At 26.5% G+C, this 24,317-nt stretch overlaps 1 protein-coding gene across 2 annotated transcripts; it reads right to left on the minus strand.

Moving 5' to 3' along the window:
- Positions 1-955: 955 nt before the first annotated feature.
- LOC100204392 (putative ammonium transporter 1) lies at positions 956-23,539 on the minus strand. Of its 2 annotated transcripts, XM_065790901.1 has the most exons (10): positions 23,456-23,539; positions 23,165-23,215; positions 22,891-22,977; positions 12,285-12,521; positions 12,097-12,194; positions 11,853-11,981; positions 10,259-10,450; positions 1,809-1,947; positions 1,472-1,681; positions 956-1,304 (listed from the first exon to the last, which is right to left on the minus strand). In XM_065790901.1, the coding sequence occupies exons 2-10, from the start codon at positions 23,181-23,183 to the stop codon at positions 1,093-1,095; spliced, it is 1,323 nt and encodes a 440-aa protein (XP_065646973.1). In that variant the 5' UTR covers positions 23,184-23,215; positions 23,456-23,539; the 3' UTR covers positions 956-1,092. The 2 variants fall into 2 exon arrangements, with proteins under 2 accessions (XP_065646973.1, XP_065646972.1); XM_065790900.1 differs by lacking the exon at positions 23,456-23,539 and having other exon boundaries at positions 23,165-23,319.
- Positions 23,540-24,317: the final 778 nt, after the last annotated feature.

Below are 24,317 nucleotides of genomic sequence, written 5' to 3' on the forward strand. Positions count from 1 at the left end.
ATGTAATTACAAAGTTAAAAAATAATAAAACTGTCAAAATGTCATTATACCTTTACTATATATAGTCATTTGAACACATTTTGTATCAGATTAGCTTTGAGAGAATTGTGAGAAAATGCGAAAATTTTTCAGGAGCTTACCTTAATGGTTGATACTTTATCCATTTGGACCAAGTTTCAAAAATAAAAATAAATATATAAAAAAACACAAAATAAAAATAAATATATAAAAAAACGCAAAATAAAAATGACTAAAAATAAATCTCAAAATTTCAGGTCTTTACATTATTTCAGTAAAACCAACACACATAAATATCTCGTAATTATATAAATAATATTAATTAAATATTGTTCGCCTTAATAATCAAAAACACAAAGCTAAAAGTTATAGTCAGCTGATATTACTTTGTCAACATATTTCAATTAGGTCATGCTTGTCAATTTAAAATACATCAGCAAGGACTTACTTTAAAAGTAAATGGAGATTTTAGCATGCTCTCTTTTTTCTACCAACACATGAGAGAGGTAAGGTGGTCAGATTAGACAATACTTTTCTATTGTCTAGCTGGTTTTTTTGAAAACGTACTTTTAAATTAAGATTTACAAAATCCAATACTTAGAACTCACAAACGATATTTTAAAGATCTGAATCATAACAGAAATCGCCTTATCCTTTTTTTATTTGCAGAGAAATCAGTGATACAGAAACCTTAAATTTGTTAGAAATAATGTTTTCAGTAGTAACTTTAATAGTTTTCGGGGCTTAATGATAAGACTAATTTTGTCTTCTTCTAGCCCCAGTCATGCAAATTTTTCTTTTATGAATTACGATTGTAAAAATTTTTTACTAACTGCCAAATACATAACATTAATTAGTATATTTTATATAATGCAACAAAGTTTACATTAAAAAAGCATTTAAAAAGTAATTAAAAATTATCAGTAAACTGCACAAATTCATTGAAAGTTTTTTTCCTTTTCATTATATTTAACAAAATATGTTATGAAAACAAATAAACAGAAAAAGTACAAATATCTTATTTTTTAGATTTTAATCAAAACTTTGACTCTTTCTAGGAAACCTTATATGACTTTATGACATTTGAAAGTATAATTCCCTTGGGTTTCTAATTCCATCCGATTCTAATTTAGGAATGTATGAAGAATCATTAATGAAATCATTTTTTGAAGTTAATCTGTCCATGAAAACATTGCTCAATCCATCAGTTTTTATGTGCGAGTAGGAATCATGATCAGGGTAAGCAGGTTCGTTATGCTCTATTATATCCATTCCAGCTTCCGAAACTAAAAAAAAAAGATTTACATAACTTAAAGTTTCCTTTAACTTTGGAATAAAAAACACAATACAAAGCTTAAATTATATTATAAGCTTAAACTACAGTGTGTATATACAAGTATATATATACAAGTACAGTATATATATATATAAATTACTGTATACTATTTTTTACCTCTGATATCACTGTTTTTAGCAACTTTGAATAAAACAAGTACTATAAGAAGTATAAATATAGATATTCCAGACCAGACAAATATTGCGACACCCCCTAACAAATTCCATCCAAAGTCTCGAAAATTTACTGTGGATCCATTATAAAGTATACCTTGTGAACGAAATAAGGGTCCAGCTAACAGCGCCCATAAACCACACCCAAGATTCACTAAGTTGAAAAAATAATTTTTAATTTATTTAACTAATAAAGTCTTTTTTTCGAATTTATATTATGTTTTATACTAATTCATGTAGTTAAATTAATTTTACTTTTTTTAAAAATTAAAAAAACCTGCCGGAAACAGTCTGTGTAGGATCATCAATATGCAACGAATGAAGTATAAAATTCCAAAAAACGAATGCAAGCCCTCCCACAACACCGATTACAAAACCACCGTATGAATGATAGGTATCTGGATCACACGACACACTCACCTTTATAAATAATTAACATTTATAAACAAAAAATCAAAATCTTAACTTCAATAGAGATTTTTCTTTTTATTTGAAAACAAGTTAATTAAATATTATCAAAAAAACTTAAAACAAGCAGATGTCTTTTTAAATTTGCTACTCTTTTGTTATCATTTTGTTATCAGTGAATACAGTTATTTAAGATATATACAGTTATTTGAGATAAATACAGTTATTTAAGATATATACAGTTATTTGAGATAAATACAGTTATTTAAGATATATACAGTTATTTGAGATAAATACAGTTATTTGAGATAAATAGAATAAACTAGATAAGATAAATGGAATAAGATAATATTTTAATTTTAATAAACTAAGATAAATAAAATAAACTAGAAAAAGAGAATCCTCAAGTACTGAACAGAAGGTACCGGACAAAATATACCGGATAGAAAGTACCATACAAATTATGGTAGAACATAAACTTCGTTAACACATATCAGCACTTATGTGCAGATAAGCATTTAACTCAACTAAAGAGTTATAATATAGCTATAATATTTAGTGAAAATTTCTAACATAAAAAAAACAAAATAAAAATAGGTTAAGTCATAGCACTTTTGTGTGCAAAGTAAACAAGTGGAGTGGAACCCTTTTGAAAATATGATTTGTTTTTCTTACCCCCATCCGCGTGGATGAGAGAAAAAGTTCACAATTAGTAGGGGGCGTTTCTTTGGCACTTGAAAGTAGTTATGCATGGGAGAGGATAAGGTTACGAGGCTGGTTGTAGAGTAACATTAACACAAAAGGTTTGCCAAAAGAGAAATAAATCCAAGATCCGCACTACCATAAAATACCATGTATTTCATTAGTGTTTTAAAAGATGGAGGTTTTTTATCCATGGTTTAATAGATAGCTAGTCAAGAAGAGGTTTATGTCTAAAACAGGGGTGGTCACAACTTTTTTGATAAGGGCCAAAGTTAGCTTTTCAACTGTTAAATGGGGCCGGAGATTTTTAATAATATAGTTTTTTAAAAATATTTTATTAAAAAATATTGATTTTCAAAAGAATAACACTCAAACACACATATTTACTAGCTAACAACATATGCTGGTCACAAGGCTATTAGGTCTAATACAAATTATAGTTTATTGGTAATCACAAACCTGTCTTTTTTTCACAATATTTTTAATGTCAATAGGCAACTGACTAGTTGCGATTCTTAATGTATTCTGCAAGTTAGTATCTGTCAGTACAGATCTTGTTTTGGATTTTGAAAATTTCATACGAGAAAAAACACTTTCACACAAATATGTGCTACCAAACAAGACACCCATCATTTTTGCATTGTTGACTAAGTTGGTGTACTTATTTTGGTCAAGATTTTTGTAAAATAACAATAAATTTTGTTTATTATATGCTTCTCTCAAAGCATCGCTGCATTGAAGATCAATTAACTCCATTTGGAATTTATCTGGTACAGTTTCAATATCAGTAGAGAATGGCATTGTGAACAATTGGATTTTGTCTGCATGATTCTTAACATCTGCAAACCTTTTTGAAAATCTTTTCAATCCAGCAATACAGGTAACAAATTTTGCTGTTTTCCAGGAATCAGCTCACCCAAAGTTGGAAAATGACTGAAATTTCCAGTTCTTAACTGCTGCTCCCACAAAGTTAATTTCAACTAAAAAGCTAGAATAAGGTTGTACATTTTTCCAATTTTTTAACTGATCTTTTCCTTGGAGTTCTTTGTTAAGTATATTGTAATGTTGGGTCAAGTCTACTAGAAATACAAATTTTTCAATAAACTCTTTTTCTTCTAGCTCTAGCGGATAATCTTTGTTGATAACTTTGAAAAAATCCAACATATTTTGACTCAAATCATAAGTTCTTTTCAGCATATTACCTCTAGAAAGCTATCTCACCTCAGTATAATAAAGCAGACCACCATATTGAGAGTCATTTTAAGCAAGAAAAGCCTCAAATTGCCTACTTCGTAATGCACTGGACTTAATGCTGTTTATTGCTTTAACTACTACAGACATTACATTTTTCACATCCATAGTCTTTGCTGTTAAATTTTGCTTATAAATAATACAATGCAGCTTAATTAATGACAAGTTGTTTTCTGCCATTTCATTTTCCAGTCTGGAAACAACACCCGTTTTTTTTCCAATCATTGAGCTGCCACCATCTGATGTAATTGAAATTAATCTGTTGTAAGTCAAGTTGAACTTTTCAAAAACTTTCTTCATGGCAAGAAAAATGTCTTCTCCTGTTGTTCTGCCTTGCATAGGATAGATGTCAAGTAGCTCTTCAGAAACAAGAAAATCATTATCAATACCACGAATAAAAATAGCTAATTGAGCAGTTTGTGATATATCAGTTGATTCATCAATAGCTATTGAATAATACTGAAATGCTTTTATTTTTTAAGTCAATCACAAACTCAGATCATCAGCAATATCACATGTTCTTTGTGTAATTGTTTGTCTTGAGAGGGAGATATTTAAAATTTTTAATTTTTCAAGGCAAATGTTTTTGAACACAATTTCAAGAGATTCCTTAATAACTTCCCCATCACTGAATGGTTTACAATTTTTAGCTAAAAGAAGACTCACTTCATAACTTGCAATAGCAGCAATTTCTGTTTCAGTGTTGCCCCGTTTTAACAAATCTTGTTGTTCAAATAACTTATTTTTCAATTTAATTGATTTTTTCTTTTTGCACCTCGTTGACAAACTGATTATAAGTTTTTGAATGTTTTGTATCATAGTGCCTCCTTAAATTATATTCTTTACAGACTGAAACCGATTCATTACATATTAAACATATTAGCACTGAATTACATTCAACAAAAAAGTATTTAGTTTGCCATTCATCATTAAATAATCAACATTCCTTGTCAATTTTTCGTTGTTTTGATTTTGAAGATGCCACTTACAATTAAAAAACACAAATGGTAATTGCCGGCAGTGCCAGAAATTAATCCTGCAATTAATTGCCGGCCGGATTTTTTTAATATATTTTTAATTATTTAAAGCGATTGTTTTTTTACAAAAAATATTTTAAAATTTATAAATTTTTAAATTTAAATATTATATCATTTATTATTATATATGTTTATAGTTTTTTTTATTATCTTTACAATTAACTGACGGGCCGGATAAAAAGTTGCTGAGGGCCGGATTTGGCCCGCGGGCCTAATTGTGGCCACCCCTGGTCTAAAAGGAAACATTAATAACTTGAGTGGTATTGTATTTGATCACTTTAAAGCAACAATAAAGAATTATGATCTGCTTAAATGTGTGTGTGGAGGCCATAAAATGAAAAATAATAATGTAGCTACATAAGTCAAAAAAAGTTTAAATACAATATTTTTTTATTTAAAGCATATCTTTCTTTATTCAATATATTTAACAACACATCCATTGAATCATCAAAATCGAGGCTGTTATATATGAGCCAGAAGTGTTCCTTACCAGCGTTTGTGGAGAGATGTTTTTTATAGTTGCACTGGATTTTTCTACAACCTATTTTATTATTTAGAAAATGTTTGCTATACACAGGGGCAGATTAAGGGTACCTGGGGCCAATAGCACAAATAATTTAGGGGCCAATTTGACTAAAGAAAAAGTGATAGGCATGTAGCATTTAATATTTCAGTCATGTATTTAAAAATTAAAGTGACATTTTCTGGATTTTTGTCTGGCAAATTGTTCAACAATGTCATCAAATGAGAGTTTTGTGGTCACCTTATTTTCAACACACATCAAAGTAAGAATGTCGAGCCACTCTAGATTAATTCTAGTACAGCTTTTATTTTTTATACGCTTTATTGCAAGAAACTTCTTTCTCCTGTAAAATTTGTCACCATTAGGCTGAGTTAAATTCTAAACGCTACTACAACATTCAGTAAAGTTTCTACCAACCATTGTTGAGCAAAATACAGTACACCAACAACTCCTTGCATCAGAACTCATGTGTGTGAATCACATTGTTCATTTTTCCAATGATTAAACCCTTGTGTAAATACAGAACCATTTTTCATATTCGATAATAAAAGTTTACACTTAAAACAATAAATATGTCTATTTGATGGTGAATAACAAAGCCAGGTACAATCAAAATTCTTACTAGTTAATTTATGATGTCGAGTAAATAATGAAAGAGTACAATACAAGTTTCAATTTATAATACTGTCCGGGAGTTTCGATTGCAAAATTCCTTCATCTTTATGTTGACATTCAATACCACCAGGGCTGATAAAAGGAGATTGTATGTTTGATGATACTATTTTCCATAAACCCAGATCAGTTTCAAGAACAAGCAGTGGTAGATTGGCACCACTGCTTGTTCTTGTACATATACAGTGCATACATATACATATCAACATCTGCTTTAGCTGTAGCCGGTTCAAGATCAACTGGTTCTTGATTTTGAACTACTGTAAATTTCACATTCACCTTGACTTTCTGGTTCTGGACTTTTACTTTTCTGCTTATGAACAATTGGAATAAAGTTTCCATTTTCGATGAGCACGCTACATTTCATTTTTTTCTTCTTTATCCAGGGTTTTTTTTTAATTTTTCTATCTTTTTATGTATCTTTTTACATTTTACATTTTCTTTTTTCTTACTCTAAAACTTTTATTAATTTTTGCTTTTTATTTTGCCATTTTAAAAAGCACCCACCATCACCAGCAGCACCAGAGTCATCGCAGCAAATTCCAACTCTCAACTGAGTCAACCATGAGTCAGCACATGATTTTAAATACTCAAGTAATAAACGTGCTTTTTTAAAAATGTGTGTTAACATTTATGGACACTACACTTGCTTTTTCTGTCAAGAATAAACAAGTCTTTGGATATTTTTACAACTGGTTAAAACATGCATCCTTTATCAAAGAAGACAATGAGACAACCATACAACTTTGGTTACAAGGTTTTTCAGTAACGATGAAGAATTCACTATAATTGTAATTTTACCCTGTAATTTCATCTGTTTTTGATTGAACCTTCATTAATTCATATTTTTAATCTGTCATATAAATCATATCAAGTTCAGGATAATTTAAAGTTTTAGCATCAAAAATATTAAATACTTTAATATTAAATATTATCTTATTTGTATATGACTTCAAACTATCTAATTAAATAATAGTAAATATAAATAGCAAGTAACATATAATATTATAAGAGGGGATTTTAGTTTAACCCATTGCAAATTGTACAAATACAGCTTATTTTTGTTATTTTTCCTCAAAAATGCAAATAAAAGTAGTCATTTTAGTTTATTAATTGGAGAGTTAAAAGTTAAGTTTTAAAAAAACAAGAAAACTATGTTCAGCTGCCGTACCTTAATTTTACTTTTAACTAAAATTAAAATAAATAATTATGCCGGATGGATTTGCAAATTTTGCGGACTTTGCAACACCACCAAACTTTATGGTAGGGAAACTTGCACAAGCCAAAATCCTTTTTCAATGAACATTTTTCCTTATAATATTACCAGACCAGATTTGATAAATTTTAGTTTTACAGACCAAATTACAAACTGACTGCCTATGAACTCATAACACATTTCAAATCCTGACAAATAACAAAACCAATCACTCGTCACGATACATCTATCCTGACCCAACGAAAGTTAATATTCCACAAAAAATGTTATTTTTGTCAGCAATGGCGCTTCAAAACAAAAATCATACTTTTGTTTATAAAAATTGTATACACATTTTGTAGATTTATTATGACTCACATTCTGTAGCCAAGGCATAAGACCTAATGCTCACTACGTCTCTCTGACAAAAGAGCTACTTGCGAAACAGACTAAAACTAAACTTAAACTACTTAATAGCACTAAACTACATAAACAAAAAATTCTTTTCTGCTTTATTGAAATTCCAAACCAAGACGAGTGCCAAGTTTTTTTTTCTTTGCAGAAGTTAAGTTAAGATCAGTAGCCAAATTTTTTAATGATAACACTTCAACTGTGTTTTTATAAGTTTTTGTTTTAATAGTAGGATAACTCTGAAACGTTATTCCTTTATATCAGCTAATGCTTTGTGTCTAAAAAATTTTGAGTATACTCAATATGCTACGGAAGTTCAGTTCAAAGGAATTCACATGTTAAATCCAATTACTTTAAAGAAACTTTAAATATTTTGTTATAAAATTTAAAATAAATCTTTAAATCAAACCCACCTGTTAACCGAAATAAAACTTATCAGCTAATCGGAATAAAATCTATCAATTACTTTACCAGAATGAAATCATTACTCAAATGTAAACCAAAGCAACTGGAATAAAGATTTATAATGCATTATTTTGCACCAACTTTCAAAGTAAGTAAAAGAGAAAATTAAAATAACAGAAGATACAAAGTTGTTCAAATTTAAAAAATTTTTCAAATTTTTTATTAAAAAAGTGCATTTTAGTAGTTTTAAGTGTAGTTTTAAAGTCGTGTGTTTTTTTTGTGGTGAATATTAGACATCTAAATGCTCACAAAGTAAATGATTAGTTTCTGAAACATTTTATTCTTTTTTCTAAAAATGATTAAAAGATTACTGCATAGTGATTTTAATTTAGCAATATTCAGCAGTTTTATGTCGGATGACAGGAATAATGTCAAATAAATGTTGAAAAATGAACTTCGGAATAGTGTCAAATATATTAAAAAGACCTAATATCGCAAAAAAAAAGGAATAGTGTCACAAATGAGTTTATAAATAGTGTTGAAAACAAAACAAATAAAAGAATAGTGTCACAAAATAATTTAATGAATAGTGTTGAAAACAAAAAAAAAAGTGGTACAGTGTCGCAAATAGCAAAAGGAATAGTGTCGCAAACAGTAAAATCGAAATAGTATCCTAAATAATAAAAAGGAATAGTGTAGCAAATAGTGAATATATGAATATATATGTTTATTTATATGTATATATTTGTTTTGTTTTTGAAACAATTCATTATACTCCTTTGCGACATTATTCCTTTTTCTATTTTAGACACAATTCATTAAGTTCATTTGCGACACTACTCCTTTTGGGTTTTTGATTTTTAACACTATCAGGGCCAACGACACAAGTTTCAAAGCGGAGGGGCACAATCATCATTTTTTTAAAAAAGTTATAGAAATTTCTTTAAAAAAAAAAAATGTCTTTAAGAAAAAAAAGCAGTGGGCCAGTACCCCTCGCACCTACTCCTCCCGGTGTTGTCGGCTTTGAATATTCATAAAACTTCTTTTCGACATTATTTTTTTTATTTTCGACACTATTCATTAAATTCATTTGCGAAATTATTCCTTGTTATTTGACAATCAAAAATGCTTTTTGATTTTTTTTTTTTAGTTTGGGCAAGTCTTCAGACTTAACACCAAGAAAATTTAAGGAAGTAAAAACCTTACTTCTTTGTTCTACACATTCTCAAAGAGAGATAACAGCAATTACAAGTGTTTCAAAGTCAGTAGTGAACCAAATTATTAAAAATTGCCGTTTTGACCATATTTGGAGTTACCCCGCATTCGCCATTACACTACTCTTCCTTAATTATATTGTCACTGTAATTTGTATAAAAAATGTTTCTGCGAAGAAATTTTTTTTTTTAACTTAATATGAAGTAAGTAATTAAAGAACAATTACTAAAAAAATCTAGTGAACAATTGAAGAATTTATTAGACATTACTGACAAAAGGGTATGCTAAATAGAAGAATGAAAAGAGGGAAAGTGGTCTGAAGTAAAAGCTAAATTTACTGGACAAATTTTCTGCACTCCTGTTATAAAAAAAAGTTTACATAAACCATCTTGTTCCTAAGAGGTTTTTAATAAAATCTTTAATTATTACTTAAAAGAAAAATTCAATAGTGCAATGTTATCAGGAAGAAAACGATCATTTAAAATTAGTGCTTATGAAAAAAACATTATTGGAAATCTTTATAAGTTTTTGTTGACATTACATTTTTGGGCAAAATTTAAAACATTTAAAATTATTTTATCATAAAATAAGGTTTGCAAAGAGGCCATAAAGAGCTCGGCAATAAAACATTTTTTTCTTCTTTACACTCTGTTACTTTGTATTTTAATATGTATAAAATATTTGGTATGCCTAAATATTTTAGGCATACTAAATGCTGTGTCTTAATAAAAATATTTTAAATGTTTAAGTTGTGGTTTTCCAATTTGATTGATTGCATTTATATTATCAAATTTCAGACAGCAAAAAAAAATTTTAACTTTTTTTCATTACTTATTTTAAAAACTCAGTTGTTAAAATAAATTTGTACAAGGTAAAGATGTAAAAGATAAAACAACAAAAATTTCTACCTACCAATCCAGCAATTGCACCATTTAAAAAGGCTTTTGTTCCACTTTTATTTCCTCGTAACTTAAGTCTTTTAAAAGCGTATGCCACTAATGCTGATGCATGAGCTGCCAAAATATTATTTACAAAACCCTGAGATGTCAGAAAGTTTTTACTTATAAGACCTCCAAAAGCCAGTGTACCACCGACAAGCATCAGCTAAAAAATGTTGATAACACTATTAGAATAAACATCGACCAGTTCATACAGTGAACCTAATCGGTTCATCCAGTGAACCTAATTGGTTCATCCAGTGAACCTAATCGGTTCATCCAGTGAACCTAATCGGTTCATCCAGTGAACTTAATCATTTCATCCAATGAACCTAATCAATATATAAAATTATTTTAATCACAAAAACTTTTAGAAAAAAGGAAATGTTGATGACATTTATAATAAAAATATCAAAAAAAATCTTGAAGCTGTAGTTCAAAATATATTGAAGGAACAAAAAAATGTTTATAGTATGTAATCTATGAAAGTATATAAATAGTAATAGTAAGTAAATAAACTAAACTTCATAAAAGTAAACATTATTTATATCAATTAATTTACTAATAAGTAAATTAATTGATATTGAATAAGTTAGATTTACTCGTAAGATTATTTAAATTAATTGATTTTGAATAAGTTAGATTTACTCGTAAGATTATTTAAATTTTTTGATTTTGAATAAGTTAGATTTACTCGTAAGATTATTTAAATTAATTGATTTTAAATAAGTTAGATTTACTCGCAAGATTATTTAAATTAATTGATTTTGAATAAGTTAGATTTACTTGTAAGATTATTTAAATTAATTAATTTTGAATTAGTTAAATTTACTCATAAGATTATTTAAATTAATTGATTTTGAATAAGAAGATTTACTCGTAAGATTACTCATTATTCGGATAAATAAATAAATTTAATTTTACACAAATAAATATTTCTTATGCCTAGTAATCTTAAAAAAAATTTTTTTTTTACAGTTTATTCAAAATCATTCCATTTCCAGGACTACATCTATATCTTTGCAGGACTATCTGTATAATTTAAACCCCTGTGCCATAAAAATGGGTACCAACCCATATTTTCATTTTTCACTAAGGTCAAATGTGATTAAATGATTCATGAAAATCACGAGTCTTTTAATTCTTTATGTTAATTATAAATTTTTTTAGTATTTTTAACTTTTTTTTTTTAATGAACTTTTTATAGAAAATTTTGTAACAATTCTTTTAATTAATTTTTTATATTAAAATGTTTAATGTTTCTGCAAAAATGTCACAATTGATAAATGTCAGTCTAATTTTAAATAAAATTTTACTTCAAACTAATCAAGTTGTTTTGTCGAGGAAATTAAAGAACAGAAAAAAAACAACCTCCTAACAAGCACTGAATGTTCAATAAAGATTTTGCAGAAGTCCTAGTTATGTAGGACTCCATAGGGCCTAGCACAAATGCCTGTGTTTGCCAATATTTTGTCGCACCAAAAGTTCGACAAACAACCAAACACTTGACATACCCTTAATTAAGACCATTTGTTAGTTTTAAAAAACTTAAATATATTTTTTCATACAGGTGTAATTTGTCCATCAAGAGGAGGAAAGTTCTTTTTCTGTCGCTCTCTTCGAGCAGATAACAAAATGGTCCCAATCAAAGAAGCACTTCCAGCAAAAACATGTAGATAGCCTGCACCATATTTATCCTAAAATATTGCAAAAAATAATTATATATTTATCCTAAAATACTGTAAAAAAAAAAAATATATATATATATATATTTCTTCGAAAATATTTTGAATATAGAAGGGAATGAAGTACCGTATATTTGACTTGTGTTCCGTCACTATACTCTATTCCTTTTGCAAGCCAACCGTCATTACTTGATGTCCAGTGACGTACACATGGGTAGGTAAAACCTTAAGCACAAAAACTTGTTTAAACTTAAAAATAGTTATCTATATTAACTTTCATTTTATATACTGTTAGTTCATATTATTATAATTTACCTGAAACCAAGATTGCGACAAATGGATATATCCAATGTCTTAGCCGTGACACAAATCCACTGTTGACAAGTACTATAATTAAACTAGTAAAACAAACTTCTTTAACAAAGCGCGTAAAATCTTCAGTGCTTGCATCAACCAAAAAAAACCTGGTGTGAGATAGATAAAAATTGCTGCTTGAAGGATGTCCAACAGCAAACGCAAAGCCACATCCCCAGAATGCAATAGTGGATACGGCTTAAAGAAAAAAAAAAGAGATCTTTTTTGTAATTAAAAGCAACTTGATTTTAAAACATACTTTAAAATAAAAATATCAACTAATATCAACTTTAAATAGTTATTAGGTTTTTCTATACATTTACAAATATTTTTAAGTAATTTTGAAATCCATATGTAATTGAATGTAGTTTTGAGCGTTTGTATCTTCACCGCACAGTGGGAACATTCCATTGAAATAGGTGGCCAAAAATTTTTTTTTTTAACATAAACATAAGCCGTAATATAATTATGTAAATGATACAATTCAGCATACTAACAATATAAAGTTAGGTTTCCGAAAGAAGATCATAAGGATCTTATCATTGGAACCTTAAAAAGTAAAAATATTTATTTATAACATATATATATATATATATATATATATATATATATATATATATATATATATATATATATATATATATATATATATATATAATATAGAAGATTTAACATATTTACATTATGCAAAGATACAACACATTTTAATATATAATAAGCTAAAGATTTAACAAATACATTTTACATACATTTTTAGTAGAATTTGAGAATGTTGTCCATAGAGAGAATGAATTTTTTTAACTTAGTTTTAAAAACAGGAAGAGTAATAGAAGGATCAAAATTTGGTGATATTATTTTATACCAAGGGTGCACGATATAAAATGCAAAATTGATAGAAGTTAGGTCTACAAAAAGATTTATTTAAAAAACTATTACTTCTTAATGTGTATTTACTTTTAGCCGTACTTCCCCAGGCAATGATTGCATAATTTATATAGTTGTGTATAAATGAATAATAGAGTTAGCTTAAGTTTTTTTTGTTTAGATAATTTTGAGCTTTGTATAAAATGTCAATATTTTTGGAAATTTTTGTGCTTACATGATCAATATGTTTTCTCCAATTAATATTCTCATCAAGATAAACACCTAAGAATTTTATAACAGTATCTCTTTTTATTATTGCTTCATCAATATAAATTTGACGCATATTACTTGGTAAAAAACGTTTTTTGCACATGAGTGAAAGATAATCCATTTTGTTTTGTTTATATTTAAAGCTAATTTATTAGCTTTGAATCAATTAGAAATGCGATTTAGTTCATTGTTTGTAGTTGAAAAGAGTTCATAAATATCAGTATGAGATAAGAAAAGGTTAGTATCATCACTAAACATTATAATTTTCAATTTGGAAGCTTTGTTTAAGTCATTTACATAGATTAAAAATAGTAGTGGTCCGAGAATAGAACCTTGTGGAACACCACAGAGGATGCTCAGGGGTTCACTTTGCTGACTATCATTACTATACACAAGTTGTTTTCAATTTGTTAAATAGCTTTCAAACCATTTAAAGATTCTATTGTTTAAACCATGTTTAATTTTTTGGATTAAAGTGTGATGATTGAATGTAGCAAAAGCTTTTAATAGGTCAATAAAAACACCTAGTGTATATTGAGATTTTTCAAAAGATTCAGAGATGTTATGTATAAATTGAATAATGGCATGTTTACTTGAACTCCCTTTTCTGAAACCATACTGATTGTTATGAAGTAAATTGTTGTAATTAAAATTGTATACCCTGTTGAAGATAATTCTTTCTAAAATTTTAGAGAATATAGAAAGAACAGAGATGGGACGATAATTACTGATATTGGATCTGTCGCCTTCTTTATGGATAGGGGTAACTCTGACAAGTTTTAAATGTTCAGGAAAAATACCTTAATAAATAGATCCTCTGAAAATTTTAAAAATAATATTTTTTAATTGTTTGTAGCAATCTATATCAATATTTCCGTTTATTTCATCTGCACCAGGTGCTTTATTTTTTTCAAAGATTTGGAAGCTTTTTCAAACTCATCAAATGATAGTTCGGCAGATAATTCTTCAGAACAAATATCTTTATCAATAGGTATCAAAAAATCATAAAATGAGGTTTGGTATTTTGGTATTTTATTTGACAGAGTTGATCCAATTTCAGTGAAATATTTATTGAATTTATGAGCTATTATTTGTGGTTCATACAAGCTATTGTTATCGTCTTTAAGCATTTGTGGCAAAGAGCTTGAGCATGTTTTTTGTTTTCCAGTAATTTCTTTCAATACTTGCCAAGTGCTTTTTGAGTCATTTTTAACCTTTTAATTAATTTTAAATAGTAAGTTTTTTTTTCGAAAAGATTTTTGTAATCTTTGTAAATTTTTTTGCTAACTGGTGTTTTTGTTTTTAGATATTTTATGTTTAGCTTTTGTTTAGTTTTGGATTTTTTGAATCCTTTGGTAATCCAGGGATTATTAAAGTGTTTTGTTTTTAATGTAATTGTAACAATTGGGAAATTAGATTTGTAAACAGAGGTGAATGTTTCAAAGAACTTTTCATGAAGGTTTTTTGTGTTTTCATTAAAATTCAAGTGTTTCCAATTTAAAATGAGAGCTGATTTTTGAAAGACTCAATATTTCATGGTTTAAAAAAACGTTTTTTTATAACTTTATTTAATTTTTGTTTAGGCGGTTGGTCAGTGTTTATGGTTAGAAAAATAGGAAAGTGGTCTGAAATATCTGTTTTTAAGATGCCCGATTTTATATCACTGTTAAACAAGTCGTGCAAATAATATTATCCAGCAAATTTGCTGAATTTTTTGTTATTCTTGTTGGACGATTTATTAAGAGAATTGCTCCGGATTCAAAAATTGCATCATAAAAATTTCTAACTTTGTTATCATCATTGTAGTCAAACCAATTCATATTTCTTCTTTGTCGTCAGAAACGCAAAGTCATTTCTACAAAAATGCCTAATATTTTCATGAACGTAAATTAAAACTCCACCCCCGCGCTTATTTATCTGTCTTCCAAGAGAAATCATTTCAAAAAGAGAAAGATAAAAATTATAATTTCTTTTAATGTCGTTAGAGGTAGCCCAAGTTTCAGTTTAGCAAATAATATTAAAAAAGTATTTAGTTTCCTCAAGTAAATTTTAGAACTTTTCAAAATTTCAATTAATGCTTCAGATATTTACGTGTAGAATTCTATTTTGATCGTTGCTTTCCTTGTTAACATTCTTAAATAGAATTTGTTTTAATTCATGTGGATAAAAGTAAGAACATTTGATTTTTGTATCATGAAAATAATTAATATCTGGGTCGGAGTCTAGAAAAATTTTTATCACACTTTATAACTGCATACATACCTTCAAGTCGCAGCTTTTTTACCTCTTCCCAAAACTTTTTTCGGCTTTCGATCGTTTCTTTAACGAAATCCTCATTAACGTATATCCCTGCCCCTCGCAAGCTTTTTGTAGCGTTGAGTATTTTTGTTTTGGCTTGAAAATTTAATAACTTTAGGATAATAGTTCTTGGTTTCTTATCTTCTTTAGGTTGGCCTATTCTATGAGCTCTTTCTATAAAAATATCATTGTTAATTTTAAGTTGTTTTTTGAACATTTCCTTTACTACATTTTCGCACTCATTTTCCCAATTTTCATTTGGTTTTTTATATATTCCATCTATTCTTAAATTATTCCATCGTGACCGGTTCTCCAAATCTAATGTTTTTTTATTTAAGGTGGTAGACCACTATTAAAAATCGAAAAAATCATTTTTTCAATTTTAAAGTTTTTAAGTAATATAATTATCGTAAATTACGAATTTCATATTAGTTTTATATAAAAATAAAGTTAACCCTATTTAAAATCAGTTTTTAATAATGCGGTTTAGGCATTTTCATAAATTTGTCCATAGCAACGGATTGTTTATTCTGTTGCTATGTAGCTAAAAAGGAAGTTATCCCACAAAATACCATAAAAATTAAGACAAAAAAATTTCATTTGTGCTACTCTAAAACTACTTTTTGTTTATTATTAAATGTTTTTGGTGCAGTCTACATGGATCAACACAAAATAACGAGTCTTTAAATGTTTTAGTTTCGAAACGTTGTCCAAAAGATGTTTTTGTTAGAATTGATGTATTAAATTTAGGTTGCTGTTCTGCAATCATTAATTTTAATGATGGACTTAATGGTATCAATAGAGTTTTTGAAAAACTTTATTTAAAACCAGGGCATTATTCTTGAAGTTTTTTGGCATCGTCTGATTTGAAAGAAGTTAGAAATATAGAGAAAAAAGTGTAATGAAAAGGAAAAAAGCAGGCGAAAGGAGTTACGAAGTATTCAAAGAGATTTTGGACTAAGATGAGGAAGAAGAGTGTTTATGTTATGGTGCAGGAGAATTTTAGTCTATATTTACTTTTTATTTATTTACTATAAACAAATATTTAATTAAGTTGATAAGAGTTAAAATTGAAACTAAATTGCTAATTAAAAGAAAATTTTTTTTTTCAAACTGAAATACTATTTTAATAATAGTATTGTTTATCAATATTATCACTTTTTTAAAACATATTTTATTTTAATTTTGCGTTAGTTTTACTCCACAACACATTTATAATAAGATAATATTTGTCAATAGGTTTTTTTTTGTATTTTTATATTTTTATTTGAAGTGTTTAATGTTTTTTTTGTTTAAATGTGTTTTTCTCAGTTCTTTAAAGTTCACGACTTTGCGGTAATTATCTCTTGATTCTCTTAACTGATTTTCATAAAATTCTCAGGAGTTGTTCCTTTAGTTATTATGGATGTCCCCTACCACTTTTATTGCATTATGATAACTCGATAAAAAGATATTAAAGTCAAAATGTGGTCAAAAATGCCCCTTTTTTGTTTTCGAAGTGTTTTTTTATAAAAAAAAACTGTTTAATGTTTTTCTTTTGTTTTGGTACAGGATCTTTTTCATTTTATTAAAAGCAAGTCTGAAAAGTTTCAAGTTGATACCATACATAGTTTTTGAGATATTCACCACAACAAAATAACCCTATTTTAGGGTTTTTGGGACCAAATTTCTCAAGCCATTTAATAATCAAAAAAAAAAAAAAAAAAAAATTGTCATTAAAAAGTAAATTTTAATCAACTTATATAAAAATAATTTCTAAAATGTAATTTTTGAAGGATTTTTTTTATTAGTGGTCTACCACCTTAATTTGTTTACCATAAAATTGCCTAAGTTCGGTCACTTAAGCTTTGAATATTTATTTATCACACATAAATAAAAAAATTTCAATTTTTTTTCCTGAAACATACAGAAAATTGAATTCATAATTGATATTGTAAAAATAAAAACTAGTACTCAATATTTTGTTTAAAATGAAGACATCAACTTTGACCGAACTTTCAATACCATCTCATAAGCTCGGCCACTATATAAATACTAATAATGTATCACAAACTTAACGTCAAGAATAATGAAAACTAATTTTAAAATGTTGTTTTATTGTAAAACTATGATATAAATTCAGATAATACCATTAGAAGGGCGTCACCCCAGGCTAAACAAAAAAGTCTTTTGAGGCACCAAAGAAAACAAGAAGGAGCACGTGAAAAAAGGTCTTTTTAAATATAAGTAGTAGTTTTTTAATTTTTATTGTAATTAGTCAACTATTTTATCACTTTGGCCATTATCACATTTGCTACGCCACTGGTTAATAAAGTATAAAATGTATTTTTAAATTAATTTAAAAAGGTTTTTTCAATTAACAAAAAAACATTACTTTGCTTTAAATGAGCTTTGTATGTTTACTGGCAATTTTTGCACGTATCGTTGACCATAATAGAACAGCAAGTTCCACACAATCAATCGTCACAGGATTCGCAACGCATCCATAGTTGTCGTTGAGCTGTAATTTTGTCTCCAAAAAAAATGTCACAAAGTTGATATTTTTTAGAACTTAAAGAACCGTTGGTTAATTTTAAAATTATGAACAAATTTTTGATTCAAATAAAATACCATGAAGTGTATCCATTTTAAAAATGACAAAATTTACTTGTAAATTTACAGATCAAGTTACCGGTAAATTTTACATTCGTTTATTAACATTTCACAATATTACTAATTGTCTCCGTTGTTTATCCGTGAATGACCGATGTTTAGAGTATTTCAAAATTTCACTAGTTTTTATAAAAAAAGTTAATTTTCAAAAACTAATAATTTTTTTGTGTAAATGTAATTAATTTGGTAATTCTTAATAATACTAAGATTAAAAATGATCATTTATTTTACTAATTTGCTTATTTTAGAATTTAATAGTATACATTTTTTCAAATTGTTGTTTTGCTAAAGAATTATTTCAGCAGGTTGCATATATTACATATAGGTTACATTATTACTATTTTTATAGATTCATATTTACGAACTAATTACAAATATTATTTGAGAAAAAAAAATTTGTGAAATTTGAGTTTCGCATACTTTTTTTACATTTTTTCTTAAATGACCAAAGTTACACGGTGACCGAACTAAAGCGATTATACGGTATTTCTTTTTTGTAACGCTTCGTGATCTGATTTACTTTTTCCGATATGAAATTTATAAGTGTTTTGATTAGATCTTGTGTTACGGTATTCCACAATGCTTTTGTTTGAGTCTTTAGCTGCACCAAGTAAGTAGGATTTTCTGTTTTTGATAATTCTAAGGTGATTGTCACTTATTAAAGAAATGACTTCATTAAATATTTTTAGCATTAACAGATAGGTAGAACTCGTTTATATCAAATTGAAGGAGCAGTTATCTAGATCCAGTAATACAGCCCCAAGTTCCAATTAGGTCTCTTCCTCCAAGAAAAAAAAGAGGATTGTATTATTCGTTTTTGTATCTCCTCACTAAAATCCCTTTTTTTTTTTTTGCAATGGATGATTTCAAAGTTCGACTTGTCTGACAAAATAAATTTTCTCCGTCGCTCTACAGTCCATGCAGCTCTTTCTTTACACTATTTTCTTAGCTTAAGACAGTCTTTGATGTTTAGTAGTGACTTCTTTGTTGCAAGATATCAATTGAGTTTTTTTTTTCATCAACTTGCTTAATGCTTTCTAATCGTTTCTACAAAAACCAAAAACTTTCATGAGATATCAGGGCAATTGTAACGCTCGCTTTAACTCAATAAAACAACAACAAATGTTTCTTAATATCCTAAACGAACAAAGTCATAAATTACACTGTTGAACTCAAAAAAAACTTTTTTTTTTAGATATTAATATTACAAACACAATGGAGCTTATAAATTTCAAATACATCGAAAAGAAGCTAATATTCAACTTAAACCGAACTCAAACATCAATTCTAATATTATCACTGGCGTATTCAAAGAGTTTTTATGCCGTGCAAAAATAATATGCTCTCAAAAATACCTCCAACAAGAAATTGATTTTCTAATAAAAATATTTGTTGAAAACGGGCACGACAAGAACAATCTAACCAATATCGCCAGAGCCTATATAAAAAAGACTTAAAAAATACCGATTATCAACCAACTGACAACCAACAATTTATAAAGCTACCATGGATACCAACTGTTGGTCCCAAACTTAGAAAAGAATTTAAAAAACAAAACATAAAAGTTTATTTAAACGATATATTCTTTAATAATAAAACAAAACTTCAAATACAAACCTACCAAATGGCTTCTACCAAATAAAATGTTCATGCAATTCTATATATATTGTTGAAAGCAAAAAGAAAATTATATCAAGATATATTGAGTACCAGAAAAATAGTATAAAAGGAAATTTCGGGTTCTACTGAACATTCCAGATCATGCCAAGGTACGTTTGACTTGTTACATCCCAAAACCATATTGATTGCTCGAGATAATCATATTCGAAAAATTCGTTAATCATTGTAAATAAACAGCTAAAGTTCGTCAAGAGTTGGGAAGAGGCTTGGAGACCATTTTTTATTAGATTATCTGACGTCAATATTTAAAACGTATTTTGTATTTTCTCATGCTTTTTTTAATGTTGTTTTTTTAACAGTTTGTTTTTATTATAACGATTTTCTTTGTAAAGATTTTTATTTATTAAACCTGATGACGCTGATCACAAAAGATCAGCGAAATATCGATCAATATATATTAAAATAAAAATAGTTATATATTTTTTCAAAAAAGTTTAGACAGCCGTATTTATTGAATTATATATATAATTATATATAGCAGAAATATTAATTTTGCTACAAATTTTTACTCAGAAAATAGTGATTTTTCTTTAGGTTTGGAGCGGAAATTTGTTAGTAGTTTGGTGAGTAGTTTGGTGAGTAGGTGTTATTTATTAGTAGTTAGTTTATAAAAGTGGAGAAATAAAATTTAAAGTTTGTTTAGGTAATTTAAATTTTATCAGACTTTTACTTCATTATGACATAATGAAGTAACAGTCATAATTATATACATAATTAAATTAATTACATACATATTTAAATTAAATACATAATTTATGTATATCAAAATTTTGATTTTAAAAATGATGTAAAATAAAAAAATTATTTGATTAAAAAAAAAAAATTGATTAAAATAATGATTAAAATAAAAAAATTATTTATTTTAGATAAAATATTTTATTTGTGAATGTTATTAGTTAATAAAGATTGTAGTTATGTAAAATTTTAAAAATGATGTAAAACAAGTAAGTTGTACGATTAAAATAAAAAAATTATTTATTTTAGATAAAATATTTTATTTGTGAATGTTATTAGTTAATAAAGATTGTAGTTATGTAAATTTTTAAAAATGAGGTAAAACAAGTAAGTTGTATAATTAAAATAAAAAAAATTATTTATTTTTAGATAAAATATTTTATTTGTGAATGTTATAAGTTAATTAGGATCGTAGTTATGTAAATATTTAGTGAATACATTTTTTTTAGTAAATACATTTTTTTTTAGTAAATACTTTCTTTTTAGTAATTACTTTTTTTTTAGTAAATCCTTTTTTTCGTGACGGCATTTTGATATGAATATGATTTTATTTAGTAGTTTATTTAGTAGTTCTTTCGGTTTCAAGTTAAAAATAATAGCAACTTTTTCGTCGAGACAAAGGAGGGGGAGGGGGAAATTATATCTAGATGTTTTAAATACTTGCTCGTATTTAGCTTTGCTGAATGTTTTTTTTAGGAAATTTTCCAGTAACCTGTTGCAAAATGATGGAGGCAATTGTTTCAAAATCTGTCGTGGGTGGTTTGAAGGTGTTTGCATATATTGGATTTATCATTTGGTTTCTAAAAGGTTTATAGATACTATCTTTTAAATTAAAAATGACCGCATAGAGGTTTACTGATTTTGTTTTTATATCAATTTGAAAACCAATTTTTTTGAAAAACTTTCTTTTCTTCTATTTTTATTTAGTAAATAAAAATAGAAAGTACTATTATTATTTGGCTGTTGCAGCTTCGCATAAAAAGTAAGCAGTCATCGCGATATAATTCGCTTTTGTGAAAACTTCAAATATTTTGTTTGGTATGAAAATTCATACCATTTTAAAAAACTCAACACCATCAAATAATCCCATTGTGTTTATATCAAATTGAAGGAGCAGCTATGTTTATTTTGAATATTTTTGTACCATTTTATTACATCGCGTGTATTTTTCCATTGGTTTAATTTTAAACTATTCCTTAAGATTATGTCAATGATATACTACCCACCCACCTCCTCTCTACACAAACCTTCCTTTAAATTTACTATCAAACAAAAACCAACCCAAAGAAATCATATGGTTTTATCCTGCATTAGATAAAAATATCTCCACAAAGGTATCAAAATGTTTTTTAAAATTTTTTGTAAAAATTTGTAGCAAAATTAATATTTTTCCTACTTACCTGATGATTGTAGAACACATGACGTTCCGAGTTTTAAAAGTATATTTTATTATCAATATAATTACAAATATTAGCTATTTCCTGGTATTGCGGGTAACAGAGGTATATTTATTTAAATAGCTCTCATGCAACGATCGAGAACTATCTTAATTTTATGCAATATATATACATATATATATATATATATATATATATATATATATATATATATATATATATATATATATATATATATATATATATATATATATATAAATATATATATATGTATATATATATATATATATATATATATATATATATATATATATATATATATACACACACACACATATATATATATATATATATATATATATATATATATATATATATATATATATATATGTATATATATATATATATATATATATATATATATATACACACACACACACACACATATATATATATATATATATATATATATATATATAAATTAGTGAAAAAACTTATCTAATTTTTTGATTACTTCAACACTGTGTTTCACCATCAGTAGGTTTATCAGGAAGAATCTTCCTGATAAACCTGTGTATATATATATATATATATATATATATATATATATATATATACACACATAAATGTACTCATTTCAATGAAAAATAGCCAACTATAAAGTGCCTTACCGATAGAAAGAAGGTTTGTGACAATAATTGATGTCGAGTCTTTTGGTTGGCACTGTGCAGTATGAAGTATAATAAGACCTCCGGCAGCTAAGTTAAAATTTTACTTTTTTAATAAGCTATCAGATATTTTCAAATAACTCTCATAATTATAAAAGTTCGAGAGAAAAAAAAGAAAAAAAACTATGAATATAAATAAACAATAATCGTATGAACTAAAAAAAACGCAGAATAATAAACTGTTTCTTTAATACAAAGGTTTCTAACTATATATTACCGTATATTACATCTGCCATTCTTTTTTTTTTTTTTTTTTGTCTTTAATTTGCTAAATATAAGATTAAAATTTTGTATTAAGACTTTACGATCTATGTTTTTAAAAGATATTAATCTTTAGAAACAGTACTCCATTATTACTCCATCATTGAGCTTTCTTTAATATTAAATCTAATGTAGCAATTAAACATGTAATTTTCTCAAATTATTCTTTTCAAATTCTTTTCAAATTAAATTCTTCGAAGCAAACAAAACTTTTCTTATAAATGTATGTCTAAATTAATAAAATTACATTGAAGACACAAAATCATCAGCCACTTTTATAGTTGATATTTTTTATAAACAAATGCCATCGCTAACAACTTAGGCCTTGCGAGGATTACTAATACTTTTAAAATAAATGCTAAAGAATTATTCTTTATAAAGAGTGACGTAAAAAGATGTTTTTAAAAAAGATTTTTTTATACAATATTCATTAAACATAGGATATTATTTCAAAATGATGACATCAAATCTAATAAGTGAAAAAATATTATTTCCATTGCTTATATATATATATATATATATATATATTATATATATATATATATATATATATATATATATATATATATATATATATATATATATATATATATATATATATATATACATTACATATTGTGTATAATTTTGTGTAACCTAAGTTGAACTATTTATACATATTATTTCACAATCGTAAATTAAATGACTTTTATAAAGGTTGAAATGTGCGAGTGAAACTATAAACTTGTTAACTATCATCATTTACAAAGGAGTAATTTAAGCTTATTAATTACATGTAAAAATTAAACATAATTTTATTATGTTTAATTTTTACATGTTGCATATTTTTTTTAATGTTTTTTTATTAACATTAAAAAAAATATGCAACTTGTTATTTTGTGACTTTTTTAAGATTTAAATAAATTTGTTATGGTTTTATTTTGAGAAGCGAAGTGAACCTTTGTAAATAAATTTCTAATTAAGAAACTACCAAAGACAAAATTAGTCGAGCTAACTGCAACAATCACATGAAAAAATCAGCAAAGTTGAAGCATATATCTTTAAATTTTCCATTTTCCACAAACCAAAAAAATAAATAAAATACCTTTTATCCTACCCAATCTCCTAGT

Source organism: Hydra vulgaris, chromosome 02 (genome assembly GCF_038396675.1).
Source record: "Hydra vulgaris chromosome 02, alternate assembly HydraT2T_AEP".
Taxonomy (NCBI): domain Eukaryota; kingdom Metazoa; phylum Cnidaria; class Hydrozoa; order Anthoathecata; family Hydridae; genus Hydra; species Hydra vulgaris.